Below are 14,232 nucleotides of genomic sequence, written 5' to 3'. Positions count from 1 at the left end.
CTTAAGGAGTTAATTTACTAAGAAATTAGATGGGTACCTATATTTATAGCAAATAACATATGTAGAAATTGTGACAAGGTATTCTCCCCCCCCCCCATCCCCACAAAACACTTACATTTTCAGCTTCCTGCCTAGTCTTAAATGTTAAAATTACACTTGGTGGGAATTCTTCTTCATTCAAGTCTTCAACTTCACCAAATTTCTGCAACAGAAAGAGGGAAAATGTATTACATACCGGCAGTAGAGTAGATATAGTTTACTGAAACAAGGTATGCATACATTAATCTTCCAAGGATATGGGATTACATTGGCACATTAATTATCATTAAATTCCAGATTAGCAGTGTTGATCAGTATGCAGGATTGTTGATCAAAGGACAGTACGACACACTGAGTTATAAAGCAAAGAACTAAATATCAAAGACATTGAGGTAAATTTGAGATAAAATAACAGGTAAGTTATATATTTGCTCTATACTACGCAAATCAAGTGAACTCAAAATGAAAGGACACTTAAATGGGCTTCTTTCTCTATAATATGGGATGAACACACACTCTAACCCAGAACCTCAGGATGAAACCATATGGGCTGCAGGATGTGCATATATCCAATATTCAACACAAATAGCTGAAGTCTACCCCTCCAAATTGTGTGATTTGGCTTTCACTTCACTTCAGGTTTTAGTGAATATATCACAACATACCCAATCTGTCTGTGAAGTCAGTGGGGCACGAACATAACTATTATATGCCTTACCAGAAATCTGAAAAAATGTTTCACAAAAATGCCTAGTTAAAATACTGCAAGAAGGGATACAAGTTTGTGCTGGGAAAGGCTTACTACTTAGAGCGTCACAGTATATTTAATTCAACCTTTGCTTGAATCAGCCATGAATAGTTATATTAGGAAGGTCTTAACACCTAGGTCGGGACACATATCAGTGGGTCCCACAAGTGGCTGGAAGTCGTTGCATCCCATTGATCTCTATCTTATGCAACCGCCCACAATAAAATGTAGCAGCACTGCCTAAACAAAAAAGGTTTTGCCAAATTTCACTGGTAATTACACTTGAAGAATGGGAGGTAAACCACATGTTTTCAGTCTTTTAAAACTACTTTACAATGTTGAATTTAATGCTTGAGTGCTCCCAAATAAAGCAACAACACTTAATTGCTTCATAATTCAATAAAATAATAAAAGAGGTATCTATGCTGATGACCTAATAAAGCATTGTACTTACAGCAAAATGTTGGAGCAGCTCCTCTTTCTCTTTTTCATAAAAGCCAATCACGGATATTGTTTTTGGCCGATGATCAACCACCATATTATTTAATTGTCCTCTCCCCCGTGCACCACGTCCTCTTCCTCTACCCCTGCTTTGAGTTGTTAGTGTCTTCCCTCCTCGGCCAGCAGGAAGGATCCCTAACCGGGCAGCCTTTAAAAAGAAAACAAGTGTTTATTACTGTTTGCTGCAATCATTTATAATAAAAAAAAAAAAAAGAGTCTGTGTCAGACTTTTCTTTGCATTATTAAAGAGCACTTTAAACACTACCTTTATTATAATATTTATGCGTTCAGCAAGTGCCTACTGTAATTGACATGACAACTACCATTTCACTATGGAATGTTGTGAGATGAGCAGTACAGAAAAAAAACCTTAAAGTGAGAAGTCTTACTTCAACTTGTAATTGACTGAGCTTTTTCCTCAATTCTGTTGTATCTTCTCCAGAGGTCAGTCTCTTGTGGAAGTCCATCTCTGCATCTAAAAGCTCCTTCTGTGCCTTTGACCATAAAGAAAAGATTAGTTAACTTAGTGTGGTAAGAAAGTGTGTAAGGGAGCGAAAAATGTAAACTGCTTTGGCATTATTTTTCTCTTGAACATACGAGTTATCATGTTGTATTCCTGGATCCACATGTTTTCCCATTAGGGTTTTTCATAATCAGTTGATTTGAGATTGGTTTGAGACAGACACACTGATTCTTGCTTTAAAGTCCTACTTTAAAGTCCTGCTTTAAAGTCCTACCCAGAAAGACTTTATAACAGATAGAGTACAAGGGGCTAGAACAATACACTTTGTACTTTGTACTTAAAATATGCAACTATGACCCTCTCATAAAAAGCAAGAAATACAATACAATGTGGCGATAGGGGCTCACCTCATCCATTTACCGTACTATACAAATCTGACGGATGACTTTACAACATCATTTGCAAATAGACTAGCACAAATATAAAAAATGCAGAGTATGGGGGGCGTGTCCGAGCAGCGCATGTGAGCGGACGTGCGGGACGAGAGCTCTCCCGAACAGCGGCCTTCACAGCCTGATTTAGCCACTAACGCAACCCAAAAACGAGCTGACCAACGAGGGGACACACCACATACCGACATGGCGTCGAGATCTACGAAGAAACTTAAACAACAAAAGCTAAACTCGCACTTTGGAGTGCAACATGCGCTGGAACACGGCGACCAAGATGGCGCCGACAGGCCTACCTCGCCGGCTCAAGATTCCGACATAGGGGACTATACAGCAGACCACGCTGAACTCTCCAACACAGCAACAGATCTCTCAGTGAGAACCATAATGCAGGAACTAAAAGCCTCACTTAAAGCAGACATCCAGCAAATGACTGCAGAAATAAAGGCTGACATCAACAGCATTGGCGAAAGAACAGCAAAGCTGGAAGAACGCACTGATGAACTCATTGACGCCCACAACTCCATGGCTGAGGCCTACACATCGCTCAAGACAAAACTTCAATTACTAGAAGAGAGAGTTGCGGATCATGAGGATAGGAGCAGAAGAAACAATGTCCGCATTAGAGGTATCCCTGAATCAATCCAGAACTCTGATCTCACTAGGTATGTGCAAGACTTATTTAAAGCATTGATACCCTCCTTAAACAACCTAGACTTGATGCTGGATAGAACGCATAGACTCCCTAAACCTAAACACCTGCCCCCGGATACCACCAGAGACGTGATCACGAGAATCCATTTTTACACAGTGAAAGATAAGATCATGCAAGCTTCCAGGAGCTTGTCACAATGGCCGGAATCCTACCAACACATCAAAATATTCACGGACTTATCTGCCGCTACTATGCTTAAACGACGCGCTTTCGCGCCCATAACCACAGCACTACGGAGCGCCAACATCCCTTATAAATGGGGATTCCCCACCAAATTACTAGTGAGGAAGAACGGAGCAGTAAGAGCTATCACCGACCCGAAAGACGGCAAACGCCTCCTACAAGACTGGCAAATATCGCTCCCCCCCACAGATGCGGACCATCCGAACGCCACTACCACCTCTGCACTACACTCCTTGGCCAAGGAATGGTCGCAAGCCCGCAAGACCCACAGACAACCCACGAACTCTAGTACCCCGACTACCTGATCCTGTTAAGGTCACGAAGACGGGTCTTAACGGAGAAGGCCGTACCTTCCTGACTACTACTACTGTAACGTATAGTCCTATAGTGCATTCATACTTAAGATTTTGATAGATCTATGACCGCTTTATATGTACACCTCTTAATCTTCCCCCCCTCCCTAATGGCTAATTTAATGTTTGAAATGTTATGCTGTTACGGGCGAGATGTAACCCGCTCTTAGTTAAACGTGCTTAATTAACTGATTGTTAGACTGTATAACTTTTATGCACATGTTTCAAGTGAATCACCCCCACGGCCTACTAATGGCCAGATTTATCCGTTGCCATGAGCAGCCACATGTCACCTCCAGTGACATACGGAATATTGTAAATAGTTTTCCCCCAGTTCTCCCTACCCCCAAAACAAAGGGCACATTGAATAGGAACAATGGGTTATCCGTGTACAATAAGACACGACTAGTGGGCGTCCACAAGTCCGGTACAATACTATCATGGTGGGAACCGAGAAAAGGGGAATGTTGGGCAATACACCTACACCCCAGTAATAGCACACTCCCTACCTGCCCACATGTCGATTAAAATAATGTCTTTAAATACCAAGGGGCTTAACTCTCCGAATAAAAGGAGACTAGCCATACAGGAAGCCAAAAAGTGTAAAGCCCTCATAGCATATTACCAAGAAACGCACTTCACCTGGAAAGGTAGACCAAAATTTAATTCCAAAGACTTCCCTCATGACTTCCACACTTGTTACAAAACTAAGAAAAGAGGTGTTTCGACTCTGATCAGTAAAGATGCCGCCTTCACATTAATACGCAAAATCAGTGATAAAAAGGGCAGATACCTAATTCTTCAATGTCTCATCAATAATAACCCCTATACCCTGATTAATGTGTACAGCCCCAACACTAATCAACACGACTTCCTACTTATGATTTTAGCGCTTGCAGATTTGTACAAATATGGGGAGGTAATCCTGGGTGGGGACACTAATTTCTTAATCGATAGTAACATGGACTCATCCTCTACAGCTGATATCTCAGTGACCTCTCTCAACCAAAGAGTGGCACTAACATCTAAGATATGTAACACCCTTTCCTCTCACCAACTGGTTGACCCCTGGCGCATTCAACATCCCGCAGAGGTCGACTTCACCTGCCACACTGCGGCACATAACAGCTACTCCCGAATCGATAGATTTCTGGTCCCAGCCACTTACATGCCTAACATAGAGGAAACTACCATTGGGTTGATTTCATGGTCGGACCACGCGCCCACCACATTGAGCCTAAAAACACCCTTCCCTAGCAAGGGCACAGGTTCCTGGAGACTCAACGAGTCGCTCCTGACAGACCCGGCCGTTATCGCACAAATAAAGACAGACCTCACCAATTACTTTAACGAGAACACAAATGAAGAGACCTCCGTAGACCAAATTTGGTTGGCACACAAAGCATGTATCAGGGGTAGCTTCATAAAACAGGCAAGCCGAGCCAAAAAACTAAGGACCGCAGAATACAATGCCCTTATAACCGAAATCACCCAGTTAACACATTCCAATAAACGCAACCCCAACCCTAAGACACACACATATCTCCTACAACTGCAATCCACACTCAGAAATATTGAAATGGCCAAAACGACCTATGCTCTACGCAAAGTTAAGCACAACTTTTTTGCTAATGGGAATAGAGCAGGTGCAAAACTGGCAGCGCAGCTTAAACGAAGAATGACAGCCTCCAGAATAGCTTATCTGGAAGACAAGAAAGGGGAACGCATCATCGACCCACAGGGAATAGTATCCAAATTTGCAAGCTACTACGAAGGCCTTTATAATTTAAAAGCAGACCCTACTGTTACTATACCGAACCCACGAAACATTCACGACTTCTTAGACGACTTAGATCTACCCGGACTGACGGACGAAGACAGAGAAAGATTACAAGGCCCATTTACACTAGACGAACTGACTGATACCATAGCTCACCTGCCCACCCATAAATCCCCAGGCCCAGATGGTCTTCCCAACGCATACTATCAAACCTTTACCTCTCTCCTTTCTCCACACCTCTTAAAGGTCCTGAATGAGAGTTCCCAAAAAGGTGCCTTACCAAACGAGATGCTGCTAGCCCATATCTCTACCCTCCCGAAACCAGGAAAACCCCCGACACAATGCAAAAATTTTAGGCCGATCTCCCTTCTGAACTGTGATGCCAAACTCTATGCGAAACTACTTAGCAACCGACTAGCACCAATACTACTCAAACTGATCCATAACGACCAGTCAGGCTTTGTAAAAGGACGTCAAGGCTCAGACAACACTAGGAAGATCCTTAATGTAATAGACACCATACAAAGACAAGGGTCGGAGGGCCTGTTCTTGGCGCTGGACGCTGAGAAGGCCTTCGACCGCCTCAATTGGTCGTACATGACCGAAGTCCTGAAAAAGTTTAATTTCCCGGAGAGCGTCATAACAAGCATTATGGCCTTATACAGTAACCCAGCAGCCAGAGTGTCCCACAATGGCTTCTTATCCCAACCATTTAGGATCACGAACGGCACCCGACAAGGGTGTCCACTATCCCCCCTGCTCTATATTCTATCGCTAGAACCCTTAGCACACAAAATACGGACACACCCTGACATTCATGGAATTACCATACAAGACCGTACATACAGCCTGGCGCTTTTCGCCGACGATATTTTCATAACCCTATCTAAACCACAGCAATCTCTACCCCCCCTGATGGCTCTATTAAAAAGAATCGGGGACATCTCGCATTACCGCTTGAACCAAGATAAAACGCAAGCATTACCAGTGGGAATGCCGAAATTAACGATAGACTCACTTCAGGACCGCTATCACTTTGACTGGAGAATGACATACATTACATACCTGGGGATGAAAATAGCATCCACTTTACCTAAAACAATAACACTTAACTACAGTACCCTAACCCTAGTGTGTAAAAACGAATTGAATAAATGGAAACACGTCATGCTTTCATGGCTAGGCAGAATCAATGCGTATAAAATGATGATCCTTCCTCGTATCCTTTATTTTTTTAGAATGTTACCCCTACAGCTCCCCGCCCAATATTGTAAAGAGCTACAGAAAATGTGTAACACATTCGTCTGGGCAGGTAAAAAACCTAGGGTACCGATACGACTTCTCCAACTTGCACCCAAATTAGGTGGAGTGGGCCTACCGAACATTGGACAATATTATAAAGCTGCAGCACTGACTGGTGGCGTCCTTCTCCATGCCCAGCCCAACCTCTTACAATGGACAGACATGGAGAGGGCGCAGTGGCCAAACCTACCCATCATCGAGTATATGTGGACGCCCCGATGTCTTAGGACTCGGAGACCCACGATCTTCCCGACTACCTCCCACACCATAAACATATGGGACAAATTTCTCTCAAGCCTAGGTTACCACGGAAAATTTCACCCAAAAGCACCCATTTCGGTTGTCAAATCGGTGTCACAAGACATCCCACTCCACCTCTGGACCAATGCAGGGATCACCCACATATCTCAGCTCATGAGAAATAGGGAAATTATCCCCTTCCCAGAACTGCAAACCCAATGGCAGCTACCAAGCCGAGCCACCTTTTCCTACCTACAATTGAAGAGTATCATATTAGCATTCATGCCACAGAGCCGCACTACCCCTAACTCCAACTGGGTTACCCCCACTCTACTCTTAGATAGATGTTGGTCTGCACCAACGAAACCAAAGACCCTGGCACTATGCTATAAAGCATGGCAAGAGATTGCGCCTCCACCACCCATATCACACAGAAACCAATGGGAGACAGATTGCAATGAAACCCTAACGCAGTGCGACTGGCTGAAAGCCCTGAATGGTCTCTCTAAGCAGACCCGTTGCTACTCTCACATAGAAGCACATAGGAAACTTTTGTACCGATGGTACATGACCCCCACAACGTCTCCATCGCATATTCCCCAACACCCCACCTACTTGCTGGAGGTGTAGCAATGCCCTGGGTACATTAAAGCATATTTGGTGGTCCTGCGAAGCTATCCAACCCCTATGGAAACATGCCCGTACCATACTGGACGAATTTAATATCCCCAACTTTCCCCTAACCCCCACGGTGGGACTACTCCTACTCCTACCCCCGCAGTTGACCCCGAGTGAGAAACAAATCACTGTACTAACCCTGTTGGCAGCAAGGAACCTCTTAGCACAATGTTGGAAATCCCAGCAATGCCCATCCATGCCTCAACTACGAGACAAGTTGGATCAATTTTACTATTATGAAAGATTATCACTCACCACAGTAGAACAAAAACAAAGATTCATCGACACATGGCATGTGTGGGAGACTACATACCGCAACAATCATATATACCAACCACCCACACACTCATCACTCCCCACTCACCCTTAATCAAATACCGCTCCAACTACAATACTACTTCAGACTCAACAACCCAACGGCCCTCCTTACCACCAGTCTGTAACTAAACCCATCAATATTACTGGCTCCCCTCGTCAGTGATGCCCTATTCTCCCAAGTTTTCCAAGTTCTACCTCCTTGTTAAGGACTATCCTTACCCCCGCTACATAAACCTGTATACAAAACATTAACTGACAGGCATCTGGTTACACCACTTTACGAATGTAATGGTACATGGACAGTCCCACCTCCAACTGTGGAAAAAAAAGGTATATTACAATGAGCTCCTGTTGAATAAGCGTCAGTTGTGTTGATGAAGAAGTGATATACTTATAAGTTGCAAATAACGACAATGATGTTAACTCCCACACTGACAATGTACCTTAATGATGATGATATTTGCATACTATGTAACCATCGCTAACCCCTCCCTACTCTTTTTTCTGTACCCCTGATATTTTAAAATGCAATAAAAACTAAATTTGAAAAAAAAAAAAAAAAATGCAGAGTATGAATATTGCAAATACCTCAGTTTTTGATTTTACTTTCGATGGAGCAGACAGCGTCTTCAGTTCATCTTTAGCCTGAGAAATCTTCTCATCCAGTTCTTTCAATGTTTTCATAATCTCGTTCCTCTCCTCTGCTTTCATGGTTTTATTTTTTTCCAGTCTCGATATCAACATCTAGAAAAATGGATACAGATTACAATGTCATCCATAGACACCAAAGGTTAGGGATAGTATTGCGTCAAAACACGCAGGTATTTGTGCAAATAAATACAATAGATGTGTGCTTGGTTCTATGACGTAGTAAAAATATGTTTAAGCTAGTGACAAAATATTTTTTTTTATGGAATAACTAAAATTTTGTTTACTCAATAAGCTGCATTCTGACCTAATATGGGATCATTTTTGGTTGGAGGCAACTGACTTCATTCTTCCATGTCTATTGAAGGCAAAGAAAAAGGTGTTCATTCAAAGAGAATTGGCACGTGTTAGGAAATGAATGGGAACTCAAAGGGCGGGCGGGCATTTTTAATCACAGGTGATCCAGCACCTGCTCCTACTGTGAGATCATCCTTTTGGATGGTGTCTGGTCCAATCCAACTGTTCTCGTAGAGGCATTGGGAATCTACTATTCATGTACGGCAGCTGCTGTTCTCAGCCAATTAAATGCTACTTAGAGGAGCATTGGATTTAGTGTCTCTTTATAAGATTTGCTCACAGACTTTATCGACATTATGCTATGTGTGATGCTAAACCTGAAGACGGTCAATAATTGAAAGTCTTCAATGAGGAAGCACCTTTAGAGGCGGTCAATCTGAAATGGCAATGTTTTCCACCAGCATGGTGCAGAGACAGGGTTATTAAGATGAAGCTGCTTTGTTGCAGAGAGTGGCCCAGAAGTAAAAATAGCTGAGATGGAGATTTTTTTCTAATTCAACTATATAGAACTAGACTGTACAAATCCTAGTCCATTGAATAACCCAGCCTGCCTGCATAAAGCATAAGGTTTAGTTCACGAACAGAAATAGTGTCTCACAATTTAACGCTCAGAAAATAGTTCAATTTAATTAATGTGCATTGTTAAAAAACAAAACAAACAAAAAGCCATACCTTTTGATATTCAATACGTTTCTCTAACATCTCTTGCTTTTTTTTCCTCATGTCCTGCTGCAGCTTTAGAGCTTCCTGTACATCGATAAAGGAAAAATAAATAAATAAAATAAATAAGTTTTTGGGAATTAAAAACAAAACAAAAAAAAACAACAGTATCAACTATCCATGCAACATTCTAAAAATGTTTTCCCACAATGATGACCATTACTAATAATTTATAAATCTTCAAACCGAGAGGCAGCAGTCCATTTAAAAAACAAAACAAAAAAAAACCTAATCTATTGACACTTGGTTGCAGACGATGGATAGCCAGATATGTACAAACAGTGTTATTCTCGACTACAATTTTACACTTTCTCTTGCAGAGCACCAAGGAGGCAGCCAGAGTATTTGCCTTGTGTCTGCATCAGTACATGTGCAGAAACGTTAGGATACACAGTACACAGAAGGGTGCTGGGTAGCTCTGCATGTGATCTCTATTCAAAGACAACCCCCTTTAACCCCTTAAGGACACATGACATGTGTGACATGGCATGATTCCATTTTATTCCAGAAGTTTGGTCCTTAAGGGGTTAAAAAGTAGCTGTAATGGCTCCCACTACATAAAAAGATAACATACCTATTAAATGCATATATTTTATTTCAATCCAAAGAATCCCATACCTTTATTAAATTATTACTCTAAGCACCAAAACAACTACAGAGCTCTGTAGTTGTTATGGTTTCATGACTCCTTTGGCACGTTCTGATGTAAAATGTCAAACTGTTTAACAGTTTAATAAAGATCTGGTTCTATCAGACGCCCATGCGGCTTTCAGTATAAGCTGGTATGTTAAAGTTCATACAAATTATCACACAAACTCATACCCAGATGGATGGGACATTATACATTGCAGGAGAGCTGTCAGAGATTCCAAAGAATAATTCACCCAAATTAAAGAAAACAATTACCTAAACACCTATCATGATGCAATGCTACACAGTGCTATCTAATGAAACAGAGTTGTCAAATAACCATACCTGCTTCTTTTTAAGAGCTTCTTGAGCATCCACTGGTTTTGAACCAGTTGAGGGTTTTGTGGCAGACTTTAAATTTGGAGAGCTGTAAACCATTTTTGAATGACCAGTGGAAGGTGCCAATGTCTGCAAGAGATACATTTTGTTATTTTAATTTACACAAATTATTTACAGTGGTGAAAAGCAAATACGATTAAGACTGGTACAATTAAACAATCCTTTTCTTACAAAATTAAATAAAACAAAAAAATCGGCAAAAACAAAAACAAGAGGTTAAAACCGCACGGAAAGGGGCGGGGCCTGTCATGGTGAGAGGTCGCATTTCACAAGAGCTCCTACCAAAACCCTGCCTAAAGCTCATTAACCAGCTCTTGCAGTCCTCCAACTGGGGCCAACATACTCTTGTACCCACTAATCGGCTGACCGGCCTGGGCACACTTCCCGCGGTCACTTGCTGCTGTATGGTCAAATCCTGTAACCGCCATTAGTGGGGCCTGGCGAGCACTCGGGAAGAGAGAAGCAGACGATCCATCGGCCCAGCGCAGACCAGACTCCACCATGCTGATGCCCCCTTTTGTAAATCTTTCTTTTATTATGGCACATGCGTTATGGGGTACAGAATAGAAAGAGGAGGCATTGTGGGGTAACACAGATTAATAATAACAATAAGGCATGCAGTGCACTCCAAAGAAAGATTGCCATATTTTTTGTTTTAAAACGTCAGGTGAATAATAGTAAGATACAAGCTTAATAACTGTATTGAGTTAAAGTAAAATAAAGAGAATAATTGATGCTTAACAGTATCAATGAAGCAGGCAGATTTGGCCAAACAGTTACAATCTATTTGAAAACTACCATGTTTACGGCCTCTTGACAGTATTGGCACTTAGAGTTGGGTATACAAAACTATGTCGAGATTCGGCATAAGCATTTAGGCATTTAAGCCATTCTGCTGTGCCGTGTCACGAAGATTAATGTGTCTGTTAGCACTTGTTTAACCCTTAGTGTACTTTAGGAGTCCAAAGGGCTGTCTAGGGTTCCTAGAATAGGCTAGCATGTAACTGTCGTCCCTCTAACATAGGGGTTTGAAGTCATGAGTTGTATACAGAGGTTTATAAGTGTGCCACTCTAGGTGAGTAAGATAAACCAAAAGATTAGTAACAAGTGGGAGCTAGCCAGTTGCACACATCTAGGCTGGAAGAGAAGTTTATCTCGCGTCAGAGAGGCTAGCGTGGCATGTGGGTTGGGGCACAGTAAAGTGTCGATAGGTATGTTAAGGCGTGTGCTGATGCAGCGGGGCTACGGGAGTGGTCGATTAGACAGTCATGTTTTAAGTGCAATTCTGACCTTAGGGCTTGGATGCGTAAGTGACGTTATGGACAGGCCAACATATTGTGACCATGAACAAAGTGAACCCAGTACAAAATGGTCGTCTTGCTTATTGACAGTTATGCAGGCTAAATCGACTGTAAGTGGTCAGGTCCCAGATATGCATCTCTAGGTCATAATATAAATGATAAGGCATAAAAACACAATATGTTTTCAACATTGTAAGGGTAATAGTTAAATGCAAAGCGTTAAACATAAATATGTCATATATTTAAATGTCTGGCATATCACCACCGTAGGGTATACATGTTCCGTCTTGGGGGGAGTTGAGTCTAGCCTAGCAAGTTCTTAATCGAATGTTCCATGGGGCGCGGGTGTGTGCTCGCTGTCGCCTCCCGAGCTGACCCCAGGGCGCAGGGGTAGTGTCATCATCATCCGATTCCCGTGGTTGGCAGCCGTGAAGCAGTCGCTTGGTCTTCCTGTAGGCCGTTCAGGCGTGAGGAAAGTGGTAGCTGTATGCTCCGGTCAGATAGGAGCCCAAAGGCCCCTGAGGCTCTGCTGATGGTGGCGGAGCTGCGTGTGCCGTGGTGGATCCCGCTCCAGCCCCAGGCCTTTTGGAAGGTCCGCATCTGTGTGCCACAGACTCTGGTATGCAGTGCAGCCGGGTCTTCCCCTTTTATGGGCGCTACGGAGGGCTCCGGTGGTGAAACGCCGCCAGCGGCGCGTGGTCCTCCGGCGTCGTGGGTGATGCTGTGGGGGTATACCCCATTTGGCCTTCGGCCCAGGTGGACAGGGAGCCTGGGTGGCATGTGCTCCAGGTTGGAATCTGCCCGAGCGGTGCCCGCTCGGCCCTTTCTTCTTGGCCTCCCTCGTCTCCCGCACATACCCTGGCAACTGCAGTGCCATGCGTTGCTCCAGTCTCTCCCAAAAGCGCTGGAAAGCCTTGTCTATGTGTCGGAGGGAGCGCTCAGTCGGGTCTTCGCTGGGGTCTGTCCCGAGTCCGAGTCTTCACGAAGGGGGGGGGGGGAGGGGGGGAGGAGAACAGGGCTCTATTCAGGCTTAGGAGGGCACTAGGTCGCGCAGAACGGGGGATTGGCCGCCTCACCCGTCCGGCGATACTGCTAGGCCTCACTCCCGATATCCTCGACGGATGCGCCGTGCACCCGTGGGCTGCAGACCCGGGGTACCTCGGTTGGCTCCTGAGGTGAGTGTGATCAGGCTTCAGTCGTTTCTGCGGTTCCTGGCTGGCTGGAGTGCAATTATTTTGGGTAGAAAAGAAGATTGTGCTCGGAGCTCACACGAGGCACGTCCAGCCGCCATGAAGCTCAGGCGTGTACGCTTATATATTAATTGACATACACTACTTTCCAGGTCTAGTTACCATTCTCTGAATCACATCAACAGCCTAACATAGTACCTAGATGTGTGAAATAATAAAAAATGTGCAGTATTCTCGATTGCCCTACAAATGTTCTACCATGTCTTATGTATGTTGGCAATAACTGTTGGGGCATTGTCCGCTTGTTGTAATGCTATGCACAGTAAAAAATAAAGAATTATACAAAATAAAATTTAAAAACGCCCGGAAAAAGGTAGTGTTTACACTGCAAAAGTGAATGCTACCAAGAGTGCCATTACTTTAAAATCAGCCAGACTATTTACAACCATTTCACTGAATGATTTACATATTTTAAGTACCGTATATACTCGAGTATAAGCCGACCCGAATATAAGCCGAGGCCCCTAATTTTATCCCAAAAAACTGGGAAAACGTATTGACTCGAGTATAAGACTAGGGTGGGAAATGCAGCAGCTACTGGTAAATTTCTAAATAAAATTAGATCCTAAAAAAAATATATTAATTGAATATTTATTTACAGTGTGTGTATAATGAATGCAGTGTGTGCGTATGTGTGTATAATGAATGCAGTGTGTGCGTATGTGTGTATAATGAATGCAGTGTGTGCGTATGTGTGTGCGTATGAATGCAGTGTGTGCGTATGTGTGTGCGTATGAATGCAGTGTGTGCGTATGTGTGTGCGTATGTGTGTGCGTATGAATGCAGTGTGTGCGTATGTGTGTGCGTATGAATGCAGCGTGTGCGTATGTGTGTGCGTATGAATGCAGCGTGTGCGTATGTGTGTGCGTATGAATGCAGCGTGTGCGTATGTGTGTGCGTATGAATGCAGCGTGTGCGTATGTGTGTGCGTATGAATGCAGCGTGTGCGTATGTGTGTGCGTATGAATGCAGCGTGTGCGTATGTGTGTGCGTATGAATGCAGCGTGTGCGTATGTGTGTGCGTATGAGTGCAGCGTGTGCGTATGTGTGTGCGTATGAGTGCAGCGTGTGCGTATGTGTGTGCGTATGAGTGCAGCGTGTGCGTATGTGTGTGCGTATGAGTGCAGCGTGTGCGTATGTGTGTGCGTATGAGTGCAG

The 14,232-nt window shown here is 43.5% G+C and overlaps 1 protein-coding gene across 1 annotated transcript in view; it reads right to left on the bottom strand.

Moving 5' to 3' along the window:
• The window catches only part of RBM27 (RNA binding motif protein 27), a 55,459-nt gene that overhangs the window by 6,098 nt on the left and 35,129 nt on the right, over window positions 1–14,232 (bottom strand). The window contains exons 14-19 of the mRNA XM_063445248.1: window positions 10,470–10,592; window positions 9,447–9,521; window positions 8,358–8,513; window positions 1,678–1,782; window positions 1,242–1,436; window positions 116–202 (exon numbers count right to left, since the gene is read on the bottom strand). Of these exons, the coding sequence (XP_063301318.1) occupies window positions 116–202; window positions 1,242–1,436; window positions 1,678–1,782; window positions 8,358–8,513; window positions 9,447–9,521; window positions 10,470–10,592 (741 nt within the window). The remainder of the gene's footprint in view (window positions 1–115; window positions 203–1,241; window positions 1,437–1,677; window positions 1,783–8,357; window positions 8,514–9,446; window positions 9,522–10,469; window positions 10,593–14,232) is intronic.

This window comes from Pelobates fuscus, chromosome 3 (genome assembly GCF_036172605.1).
Source record: "Pelobates fuscus isolate aPelFus1 chromosome 3, aPelFus1.pri, whole genome shotgun sequence".
NCBI classification, from domain to species: domain Eukaryota; kingdom Metazoa; phylum Chordata; class Amphibia; order Anura; family Pelobatidae; genus Pelobates; species Pelobates fuscus.
The sequence above is the reverse complement of the archived record's forward strand: the minus strand, read 5'-3'. Positions and strand labels throughout refer to the sequence as shown.